This window comes from Gymnoscopelus microlampas (assembly GCF_963454915.1).
Source record: "Gymnoscopelus microlampas genome assembly, chromosome: 3".
Taxonomy (NCBI): domain Eukaryota; kingdom Metazoa; phylum Chordata; class Actinopteri; order Myctophiformes; family Myctophidae; genus Gymnoscopelus; species Gymnoscopelus microlampas.
Genome location: NC_139940.1, coordinates 47,932,659 through 47,944,738, shown reverse-complemented (window position 1 = coordinate 47,944,738; position 12,080 = coordinate 47,932,659). Strand labels below are relative to the sequence as shown.

General features: G+C 43.6%; 1 protein-coding gene across 1 annotated transcript in view; it reads right to left on the bottom strand.

The window, feature by feature from the left end:
• Window positions 1-432: 432 nt before the first annotated feature.
• Window positions 433-12,080, bottom strand: part of fhod3b (formin homology 2 domain containing 3b) — a 193,667-nt gene continuing 182,019 nt past the window's right edge. The window contains exons 21-26 of the mRNA XM_084052364.1: window positions 11,947-12,080; window positions 10,039-10,229; window positions 8,773-8,965; window positions 3,069-3,258; window positions 1,750-1,911; window positions 433-598 (exon numbers count right to left, since the gene is read on the bottom strand). The exon at window positions 11,947-12,080 is cut by the window's right edge and continues 28 nt beyond it. Of these exons, the coding sequence (XP_083908490.1) occupies window positions 516-598; window positions 1,750-1,911; window positions 3,069-3,258; window positions 8,773-8,965; window positions 10,039-10,229; window positions 11,947-12,080 (953 nt within the window). The 3' untranslated portion in view covers window positions 433-515. The remainder of the gene's footprint in view (window positions 599-1,749; window positions 1,912-3,068; window positions 3,259-8,772; window positions 8,966-10,038; window positions 10,230-11,946) is intronic.

Below are 12,080 nucleotides of genomic sequence, written 5' to 3'. Positions count from 1 at the left end.
CGTCCATCATAGGGGCCACCGGGGATTTCAGACCAGAGAGTCCAGAGATCAGCGATCTTCCTCCGACGCCAGCATAGCTTTAGTGGTTCAAAACGCTGTGCTTTCTGTACCTGAGAGTGGAAGATCGATCTTTTACTGCTCCCCCTCGTCGCGCGTTAGTACAGGGACAAAACAAAACAAAAATCTAATGTTTTTTTTTTAATAGACCCCTTTTCTGTGCTGTCTCTGTGACCACTCCTTTCAGGAAGCGCACACACACACACACACACACACACACACACACGTCACAAGCCTGTGCAAACCAAACACATAAAGGTGAGCTCAACTCATCGAAAGCTGGAGGGGTAGGGGGCGGGGCGGGCAGGGGGCGTGGCGTCGTGGGCTGACAGGTCGGGTTGTGTGCGAGCGGAGCGAGGGGGGGGGGCGACGGGCGGGAAGCGTGTCTCCCCCCCCCCGGGGCGTCTGTCTGTCTGTCTGTCTTTGTGTCAGCGAGAGGCTCCGGCGCCTCCTTGTGGTCACACTGCCATCTCTGAACCGCTGGACAGGCCCAGGGCGCTGGCCTCCTCTGGAGTCAGACCGTTCTTCAGTGTTCTCCTTACTGTCACACACAACACAGGAGGAGGAGGAGGAGGAGGAAGGTAGTTAGGAAATGGGAGAATGTCCTGTAGCCCGGTGGTTCTCAAACTTTTTCATGTCAAGGACCCCCAAATTGACACTTTATTAGCCCGTGGACCCCCATTTCAAAAGATATGCCAGGCAGGGACCCAGATAAGAGAAGATTTTTTTTACGGCTCTAGCAGTGATTCTCAACCATTTCTAATTTCAAGGACCCTCAGTTTGACATGCATTAGGGCTACGGACCCCCATTTAATGGCATTTCTATCACTTGGACCGCAATTTATATTGTAAAATCTATGTCAATTTAACTCTGAGAGTGTACAAATGGAACCATCAGAGTTACAGACCCATAAGGGTCCATTTGGTGCCTAATCTATCATTTAGCTGGGGACCCCCTGGAACTCCCTCAAGGACCCCTGGGGGTCCCCGGACCCCACTTTGAGGAACCAATGCTGTAGCCATATTGATAAATCAAAGCCTCTAACCGCCTGGTTATTTTGTAAAACAGACTTACACACCCCGTGAAGCCTTGAATTCATGGATATTGTCTTTTTTTTTCTCGCATTCCTAAGCCAATCATTTGATGACCGGCGGAAAGATGCTAACGTCTCCGGTAGGAGACTCAAAAGAGACACTTTGAGTCTCCTACCGGAGCCACCGCCAGTCATCAAATTATTGGCCTAGGAATGCGACAAAACCAAAGAAATCTCCAAGAATTCAAGGCTTCACGGGGTGTGTAATCGATAGGGAAAAAAGTCATTTTGGGGGTGAACTATCCCTTTAAAGCCCGATTTCTACTTCATTGCACGACTGTGTTGTTTGCATTAAAATAGCAGACCTACAATCTGGTTGCAGCATTGTCAGCATGTGAGCTTGTAGGTCTGCTCTTTTCAGCGTACATGTAAATCGTCTCTGTCGGGTGGAAACCTCACACTGTTCAAAACGGTTACTTTTCAGGTTTCAAATCCAAACATAGCAAAAGCGGAAGACCTGCTACTTTTGGTGCTTTTGTGTGACACTGTGGTAATGGTATGATCAAGTAGGGCATTCATTTACAAAGTCTGGAGATAAGAGGTTTCTGCCTGACAACAGCAACGCTGCGTAAACGAAGCTCTCTCATCATGAACTCACGTGACTTGCGGTTGACGCGGGACCTCCTCCTCTCGCGAGGCTGGCTGGGCCCCTGAGTGGCCGACCGCACGATTCTCTCCATGATGTCGTCGGCCGTGTCGTCCGTGCAGCAGTTCACCGGGTCGTCTGTGGACGACGCCGTGCACCACGGAGGAACCCGCGCTGCAAGACAAACATCACATGAAACCTCTTTTATGTTTCAGTCAGGAACGAATGGAATACAGTTAAACTTGGCGTTAACCCTTTAAGACCTGAGGCCGATTCTCCTAAATCCCAACAGTTTTCTGAAAAACATATGTTTCTATATCAGTGGTGCTCAATATTTTTCATGTCACCCCCATAATTATATGTATTTAGCCGCGGACCCCCATCTCAAAATATGTTGTTCCAGGGACCCCCAGAAACAAATATTTGAGTTAAACATGTTCGCTTTAAAAATATATATATTCAAAGATTTGCACACATTTTCACTATTTTTCAAAAATAGCAGATCTACAAGCTCGTAGCGCGGCACTCGGTGCCGCGCTACGAGCTTGTAGATCTGCTATTTTTGAATAGCCAAAGTGTAAAATAATGCTTTTTAGCTCAAATAAAAAAATGACAGATGCGTTCCAGGTCTTAATGGGTTAATAGCTCCGTTCTTGGGATGTTTCCTACATTTTGCTTGAGCAGAACGCTAAGCAAAACCCCCCCAAGGTTAGTGCAGGCCTAAGCAATACATTGACAGATTGACTTTAAACAGCAGACAAAATCACAACGGTATTTGAGCCTATATCAAATCAAAGTTTATTTCTTTAGCACATTTAACTTGACCAGGTCAACCAAAGTGCTGTACAGATAAAAACAAAACACGAAAAAAACTAAGAGCAAACAATGCAATACAAACAGACAATAGCACACAATGAAATAAGCACAAATAAAACAAACATTAGCACCAGTAAGGGAAAGACAGAGCTACATCAGCTAGCACTGAAGGCCAGGGGGGAAAAAAGAGTCTTCAGTAAGGATTTAAAAATAGCTATCGACCGGGCAGCTTTGATGCGTATCTGGGCAAATTATTCCAGAGCCTGGGGGCTCTGCCAGACTTCATTTTTTTCACAACTTTTATGTCCTACTTTGTCGTACAAGAATGCCGCTCAAAAGGAGCTAATATTGCAGCTCCACGAGCTCACAACAGCTTGTAGATCTGCAATGTTTTTGTACAGCTTTTTCACTATTTTAGAACATTTCTGTAAATTTTTACCCCGCAAAAAAAGGGCCGCCAGGTTGAAAGTGATTAACGCTTAATAAGTAAAGGATGCTTGTTGAAAGCCACTGACCTCTGGTGCTGTTGGCTCTGGTGCGCGAGCGCAGGCCCGGCACCGTGGAGCTGCCGCTGTCGGGGCTGAGCGGGCTGCTCTTCAGCACCGCCTTCATGTTCTCGTGTTCGGCCACGTCCTCGGCACACTGGAGCCCCTGAGGATGCACCTCCTGGCCGTCCGTAGAGGACGCTCCGCCGAACTTACCGTTCTGTAGAGAGGAGAGGAGAGGAGAGGAGAGGAGAGGAGAGGAACCCATGAATTATCGTACTATTATTATCGTTTACGTGTATAAGAGAAGGGGGAAAGTCGACACGCGCTCATGCTCTGACACCCGGCATGGCTTTGAAAAACAAGCAGACGTTCTGAGCCTTTTTAACCAAACGGCCATTCAGGTTAATTGTCACTCGGAACACAAGTGTTGGTCATTTCAAAGTTACACCACTCCAGATGCAGGTCTGTATAAATACATATCGACGCTGTCGGGCAGAAACCTCCTATCTCCATATTCTAACTTGTTGTGTTTTTTTGGGGAAATGAACGTCCTTCCTCGATCATTCGACCGTCACACAAAAGCATCGAAAAGTAGCAGATCTACAAGCTGGAAACGCGGCGCGAAGCGACGCGTTTCCAGCTTGTAGATCTGCTACTTTTTGCTGTTTTTGAATTTGAGTCCTGAAAAGTACGTTTGGACATATGAGGTTTCCACCCCGACAGAGACGATTTACTCTCTGTGGAAAGTAAACACATAGGGTCGGTTGCACCAAGAGGGATTAAGCTTTAACCTGGTTTAAATCAAGGTTTATCTATTAATCCAGTTGCACCAAACTTTAAACCTAGTTTCCACTAACCAGGTTTAGTTTTAAACCATCCTTTAATCTTGGTTTTTATTTTCACAGTAAACCTGGATTAATGTTAATCCTGTTGCACCACTACTTTAAACTCCAATTTAAATGTCAGTAAGGGATTAATTCTAAACTTGCAGTACAGGTGGTTTAAATGTAAACATGGCAGCATATATCAGATGGCTTCATGAAAACGAAAGAGTAGCTCAAAGAAAAATAAGGGACCGTCTAAACCCAGTCGAATGTTATGATAATGCTGAATTTAAAAGGCGGTACAGATTCAGCAAAGAGTCTGCAATGAGAATAATTGATAAAATTGGGCCTGCAATTATCTCAAAAGTGAATAAAAAAGTAATTCTAATGATATTTGGCTCAAGAGAAGAAGTATTCCTTTTTATTTACACCATAGGGTCGGTTGCACCAAGAAGGATTAAATAAAGCTTAGTTTAGGGTTAATCAAAGATTTGTTGATCTAGGATTTATTTTAATTCGAGTTGTGTTGCACCACTTAATTTTAAGCATTGCTTAACAAATCTGTGATTTAAATCCTTAACCTGTGATTAAAACGTTAAACAGTGATTAAAACTTTAAACAGTGATTATTTCATGGATTAAACATTGTTGTGTGTCCGCCATCTTGGATTTGCGCTGTAAATAAAAAGGAATACTTCTTCTCTTGAGCCAAATATCATTAGAATTACTTTTTTATTCACTTTTGAGATAATGTGGGCAGGCGTGGCAGTCTCATTACAGTCTCTTTGCTGAATCTGTACCGCCTTTTAAATTCAGCATTATCATAACATTCGACTGGGTTTAGACGGTCCCTTATTTTTCTTTGAGCTACTCTTTCGTTTTCATGAAGCCATCTGATATATGCTGCCATGTTTACATTTAAACCACCTGTACTGCAAGTTTAGAATTAATCCCTTACTGACATTTAAATTGGAGTTTAAAGTAGTGGTGCAACAGGATTAACATTAATCCAGGTTTACTGTGAAAATAAAAACCAAGATTAAAGGATGGTTTAAAACTAAACCTGGTTAGTGGAAACTAGGTTTAAAGTTTGGTGCAACTGAATTAATAGATAAACCTTGATTTAAACCAGGTTAAAGCTTAATCCCTCTTGGTGCAACCGACCCATAGTCTTTATATCTACTCACAAGTTTTTCGTTTTCAAAACCCATCTATTTACACATCCCTGAGGATGCTTCTGGTCTCCATACAAAGTGTTTAGTTGTGTTAATAGTGAGGTAATGCAGATCTGCTATTGGTGTCACCGAGGGGGTGCATGTGGTCTGAAAACAAGTGTGAGTCATGTTATAAAGTAAGGCGATCCCAGACAGGAGACGAACCTCTCCATCCCCCCCTGAGGTCCATTACCCAGGATTCATTTCTAGCAGGAAGTAGTGATGTGCTGATTGAGACCGACCGCCGTGACCGCTGTGCCGCTGCTGCTGCTTTGAATTAACACTTCCTTGTTCTGAGAGGCACGTCAGTGCTGGAAGAAGTACTCTTTTTACTTTTACTTAACCTTACAACTGTTCGGATTGCATATTGCGAGTGCTCAAATCAAATCAATTCGCTCGCGAATGATGCAACTTACCTATCTCCATAAAGTGGTTAATGTATGTTTTGTAATAATTATCTAAATTTGCAAAGTAGCTTCTAAATGAAATGTTCAAATGGACGTTGTGGAGCAAAAAGCGCAATATTAGCCTCTGTATTGTATTGAAAAATGGAAATTCTAAAGCAAAGTACAGTTTGTAAATGTACCTCAAACTTGTGCGTAAGTACAGTACTAGAGTAATAAATACACAGTCATTTTCCACCACGGAGGCTCACTGCTCACTCAACAGTGTGTCTCTCTTATCGGTGGACTCTCTTGTCACTGTGGTTTCCTTCCGTCAGTAAGAGCCACGATGCGTTCAACCTGTCAGTCTTACTAATGGCCTGTTACACCATTCAATCTGGGAAAGCACGTGTCATTTTAGATTTTAACCACTTTAACCATTATGTTATACTTTGGCTATTCAAATGGCATGAAAGACTTAACATACGTTTTTCAGCCTCAGGTCTTCTTAATGGGTTAATGAACACAACACAACATAACATAACACACACTCAAACACACACACAACTGGTTGTGGTTGAGGGTCAAACGCAGTAGTAAAACCATCCATCAATCATAGTCAGACCACCTGTTAACAGAACTGACCAGGCAGGTTCAAGTGTTAAAGTCACAGCATTCCCATCATGCTCTCTCTCCCACACACACACACACACACACACACACACACACACACACACACACACACACACACACACACACACACACACACACACACACACACACACACACACACACACACACACACACACACTCTTTGACAGCCACCCCTACCTCCACTTCATCTTCATCCTCACTCTACGGAGGACAGAACGACGAAAGACAAAATAAAAGACAGCAGAAAACAGAAGGAAGGAACATCCATGAATTAAAAAGAAAAGTAAAATGACGTACGGACGGACAGACGGATCATTTCTTTGAAATCTATCATCGATTTTAAGAAAATCGCAAATTTTTCTTTCCATTTTTTTAATAGCAAAAAATAGCTGATCTACGAGCTCTACAAGAAGGTGCCACCATGTTGTTGTGAGCTTGTAGATCAGCAATGTCTGCATGACACTTGTTGTTGTACAATTTAGTGTAAAATACTGTAGGACTTAGGTGATTCATCGATTTAGTCAATTCTAATAAATCAATTCAAATGTGTTCTTGTCGATTTGTTGATAATATAAAAATAAAAAAAAGTGGTCTCTGTCGGGTGGAAACCTCAGATGTCCAAAACTGTTACTTTTTTTGGGATTCAAAAGTAGGAGCCACTGACAGTAAGAAGAGACACACAGCTCATGGCTCTGGGGGGATGTTATTCCAGCTACAGGGACCTGCAAAGGTTTGAATTCTCACACAGTGATTCAATTAGGTTCCCCTTGAACTGCAAGGGGGCCCCCCGCTGGGGAGCGGCAAGCTCCTCTGGGTTTAACCCTTTCAATCCGCGAACACGACTACACATGTCTTCTTCTAAATCCTAACAGGTTCCTGAAAAACCTATGTTTCTATATCAGTGGTTCTCAAACGTTTTAGTGTCAAGGACCCCCACAATGATATGTATTTGGCCGCCGACGCCCATATCAAAATATTTAGTTCCAGGGACCCCCCGGAAGCAAAGATTTGAGTTACAAATGTTGGCTCAAAGATTTGCACAAATTTTCAATTTTCTTTAAAAAATAGCAGATCTACAAGCTCATAGCGCGGCACTCGGTGCCGCGCTATGAGCTTGTAGATCTGCTATTTTTGAAGTATAAAATAATAGTTATAGGTGAAATCTAAAATGACACAGATGCGTTCCCGGATTGAATGGGTTAAAGGATTTTTTTTTTAAATCACACGGGGAGGTACGTGTTTTGGCCTGCAGGTCCCATGCAGTACAGCCTGCTGCTGCTGCTCCTGTTGGAACTGACTGCTACACAGAACGGGATACGCCGAAAAACAAGCTCCGTGCTTGTTGTTACAGTAACCCCCACTATGTGCAGCCGGGGTTCAGGGAACACGCATGATGTCACCGCACATGTATGTGGATGTGTCTGAAAGCCCAGGAATTGGATATTATGGACCGTCCCTGTTAACCCATTGAGACCTGGAGCCGATTACATGTCTCCTAAATCCCAATAGTTTTCTGAAAAACGTATGTTTCTATATCAGTGGCGCTCAATCTTTTTCATGTCAAGGACCCCCAAAATTATATGTATTTGGCCGCGGACCCCCATCAAAATATTTTGTTCCAGGGACCCCCAGAAGCAAAGATTTGAGTTAAAAATGTTCGCTTTAAAAGTATTTATATTCAAAGATTTGCACACATTTTCAAAAATAGCAGATCTACAAGCTCGTAGCGTGGCACTCGGTGCCGCGCTATGAGCTTGTATATCTGCTATTTTTGAATAGCCCAAAGTGAGCTTCTTTAGCTCAAATCTAAAAATGACACAGTTCCAGGTCTTAATGGGTTAAAAGCTGAGCTAGCTAGCGCGAAAAGGGAAGAAGGTGAAAGAAGCAAACACAGTGAGATCAGGGAAAACTTGGGAAATGTAAGCGTGGGCCAAAGATATTAGAATCCAGTGCATTAGAAGTTGAAGGAAGAACGTTGGGGATCGGCTCGGGGGAAATTGGAAAAAACGTATCAATTTCTGCATTTAGAATCCTTTATGCCAAATGTCTAGTCCGTCCGTTGTACGATCAGTGTCCCGCCGCGGAAATTTGAGCTCACAACAACAACGTGTCACATCGACTAGTTAGGTCGGCTATTTCCGCCACGGGCCAACTGTCAAACGACGCGGCCTGAAATCCGCCTTCCGACAGAGATGAGACGAGACCTGTGAAGAAGGCTTCACTCACATCTAGGCCTGTCACAATCATTACGTAGTCGCCTAATCGCACTTATCTGAGATGATTATGATGATTATTTTATCCATAATCGTCATATTTCCATGTTGAAAAATGTTCTTTTCAAACATTAAAAAAAGAGTGGGAAATAGCCCGGAAATAGCCGATCTACAAGCTCAATAGCCGATCTACCGTTTTAGATCGGCTATTTACTATCGAATATTTCCACAATTCATGTATTTTTTAAGTATAAAGTTATTAAATTACGTAAGATATTTGTCAAATCTGCCCTGTGCACCTTTTATTTACAAAAACTAAAAGCCAAACAGAAATCTGAAGTTCCAATGACAGAAACGCATTAATCGCGTTAATCGCAATTATTTGAGCGACAATTAATCGTCACAGTAAAAGGATCATAACGGTGACCTCAGCTCTACACTTACATCCGTGATCATCTTCCCTCTGGTCTTGTTCCTCTCTCGGTGGTTGGCTCGCTTCTGTTTCTGCTGCAGAACGCGCTCCCGCGTCGTGCGGTACTCCAGGGCGAACTCGCTCAGGATCTTGCTGAAGCGGTGGACGCTCACGTCGCGCACGGCGTACGTGGGATGGCCCAGGAACAGCAGGAAGGCGTGGAACCTGGAGGAGAAACAACAGCAGCGACGACAACAACGGTGTCATAGCAGACTCTACAGGTGGTTTCAGAGATGAAACTAACACGGGATGGGAAACCGGGCGGGTGGTCTTCATCACGCTACATTATTATGTGCTCCTTACGGGTCATTCCCCGCTCCCGGTGGGGGCTCCTCACTGGGTACAACAGCAAGTGGTCGAAATGAATTAACTCTTTGACTGCCAGAAATAAAACATCATTTCGCCACGCCACTGGCAGCGATTTTCGAGTCTTTTCACTCACCTTTGAAAAAATCATTGAATATTCATCTCCAGTTTGATCGATCCCCCGTAACCCTTTAAGACCTGAGGCGATTCTTTAAAAAAAAATCTAAATCTTATTTCTTCTTTTTTTTTTTTCAAGATTTTTCAAAAATAGCAGATCTACAAGCTCATAGCGCGGCACTCGGTGCCGTGCTATGAGCTTGTATATCTGCTATTTTTGAATAGCCAAAGAAATCGAAAGTGACACAGATGCGTTCCAAGACGTATCCGGTTCTCGTAGAATCGGGCCCGGGGAGAAAAAAAAGCAAGCTGCCGCGATCATCCGTTCCATAGTTGTGGCCATTTGAATGTAGGCTATTTTCACCAAAAAGCTACAGAAACAGCGAAAAGCCATTCTTCCAGATCGAATTACAAGGACGAGAACAGGCTGTTTTTTTTTTTGGCCGATCACGTGACCCGCTGCTCCTCTCCTTCGCGGGGAGCCAAACGGTGACCCATAAGGGAGCGAACAGCGCCATCTAGTGGAAAACCACTGAAACCACAAAACCTCATCATTCTCGTCATTGGCGGCGTGGGCCATAGCAACATATGACGAGAAATCTAGTCATTGGCAGCCAAAGAGTTAATTTACATAAAGACTAAATTGGGAGAAAAAAGGGGTACAAAGAAAAAAGAACTGCGATTCCCAGAATTCAGTTTGAAAAAAAAAAAAAAAAAAAACATGCAAGTACTGCTCCATAGCGAATGTTACAGGGCCAAAAAATAGGTCAAGGCGAATTTAAATCACCCAATTATGATTTATAAAGCAAACGTACCTGTTGATTATTCTACGATGTACGATCTTCAGGATGATGATCCTCTCTGCACAGTCCTTGAGGAAATCAGACATCTTCTGCTTCAGCGCGGGCTTCATCTCGTGTTTGGCGATGACCTTGAGGTGGTCCCACGACGCTTTGCACCGTCGCTCCATCTGGGCCAGATTGTCCTGCAGCTGGTCAAAGTCCACCTGCAGGGGGCAGTGTGACGGGACACATGTCACCTCAGACCAGAGTCGTACACGGTCCAATTTTGATAACCCCGCAGATAATAGCAGATCTACAAGCTCATAGCGCGGCACTGAGTGCCGCGCTATGAGCTTGTAGATCTGCTATTTTTGAAAAATAGTGAAAATGTGTGCAAATCTTTGAATATATATATTTTTAAAGCGAAAATTTTTAACTCAAATCTTTGCTTCTGGGGGGTCCCTGGAACAAAATATTTTGAGATGGGGGTCCGCGGCCAAATACATATAATTCTGGGGGTCCTTGACATGAAAAGTATTGAGCACCACTGATATAGAAACATACGTTTTTCAGAATACTGTTGGGATTTAGGAGACATGTAGAATCGGCTTCAGGTCTTAATGGGTAAACACAAGACAGCAGCCTTCAACAATAGCGGTACATTCAGTGGTCAGGTTCGTTCAGAAATCCGCACGTCAAGTGAAGAACGGAGGAGCGAGCGTTCCATAGCCACGCGCGAGCATACTCGCAATACGCACGTGTCGTTTGTTATTTCATTTTAACAGGATGTTCAATGTGTTTTTGTGAGTTAAGACAAACTGACCGGCGTGCTCTATGCCGGCGTGCTGCTGTGTTACGTTACACAAGTGACGTTGTTTGGGCGGAAACAGTACTCTCTGGTTTTCACAATAAAATGTTACCCACCCGCGTTTAGTTCAGTACCGCCCATCACCTCAGAACACCGTTGTACAAGTCATTCATTTGAAATACCGCTGTACACAAACTAATAGCTGTGACTGTACAGACATGTAGGTACTTATTTTGTATGTTTGTCCATAATATGAAATACTACTACTAATATTGTTAATAACTAGACGTTCGGGCCGCGTAGTCTAGCGTGACGCGTCGTTCACTTTGCAGTGCCACCTTACAGGCACCTCACAGTGTGAGAGAGAGTTTTGTGCTCTCCTAAATCCACGGCAGGCTTTGAAAGTACCCACTTCAGAAAGAGGTGACGTGCATCACCTCTCCAATGACCAAAACCCACTATGGAAGCCGTCGAACTGGTGCGATCTGACGGCATTAGAGGTGTGCCGATATATCGTCCCGCGATATATCGCGATACGTTTTCGCGACGATATGTATCGTTTTGGAAAAAAAAAATATCGTTTTGAAAAAAAAAATATATATATTTTTTTTTTTACACCAATCAAAATAATCAGGCATGCAAACAGCCCCGAGGTGAAAAGGGTGACAACATGTTGTTTTTTTTCGGGTCAGGTGTCACACTATTGCCCTATTTGGATTCAAAACGGCTGAAAAGCTACAAGTTTGCATGTCTGAATAATGCAAAAACAGAATTATTTGTTTGCATTTCCTTTTTTTCTCCCCCATTTATTTTCATAATAAAAAAAGTGCGTATCGTATCGTATCGAAATCGTATCGAAGTTGTGAGCCAAATATCGTATCGTATCGTTTCGTGAAATTAGTGTATCGGCACACCCCTAGACGGCATCCTAGAATTTATAGGTAGGATGTGATGTCATGCGTGATGTCATGCTGTCGTGAGATTACGTCACACTGGCGTTGTGTCCATATTCGGAGTGATGCAACGTACATACAACATACAGACAACCGACATGGCGCAGGATTCAAATTGTATATATAGATAGATATTCTGTCAAATACTACTATTGCTAATGTGGTGCAGGTGAGGCTGACCTTGGCTGAGCGGGTGATGGCTCCTATCTCAGAGTAGAGGTCGGAGCTCTCTGGGAACTTCTCCACCACGATGGCACAGGCATGGTGGAGCAGGGACTGCTTGTGGACCGTGTCCTTCACCTCCGGAACCTTCT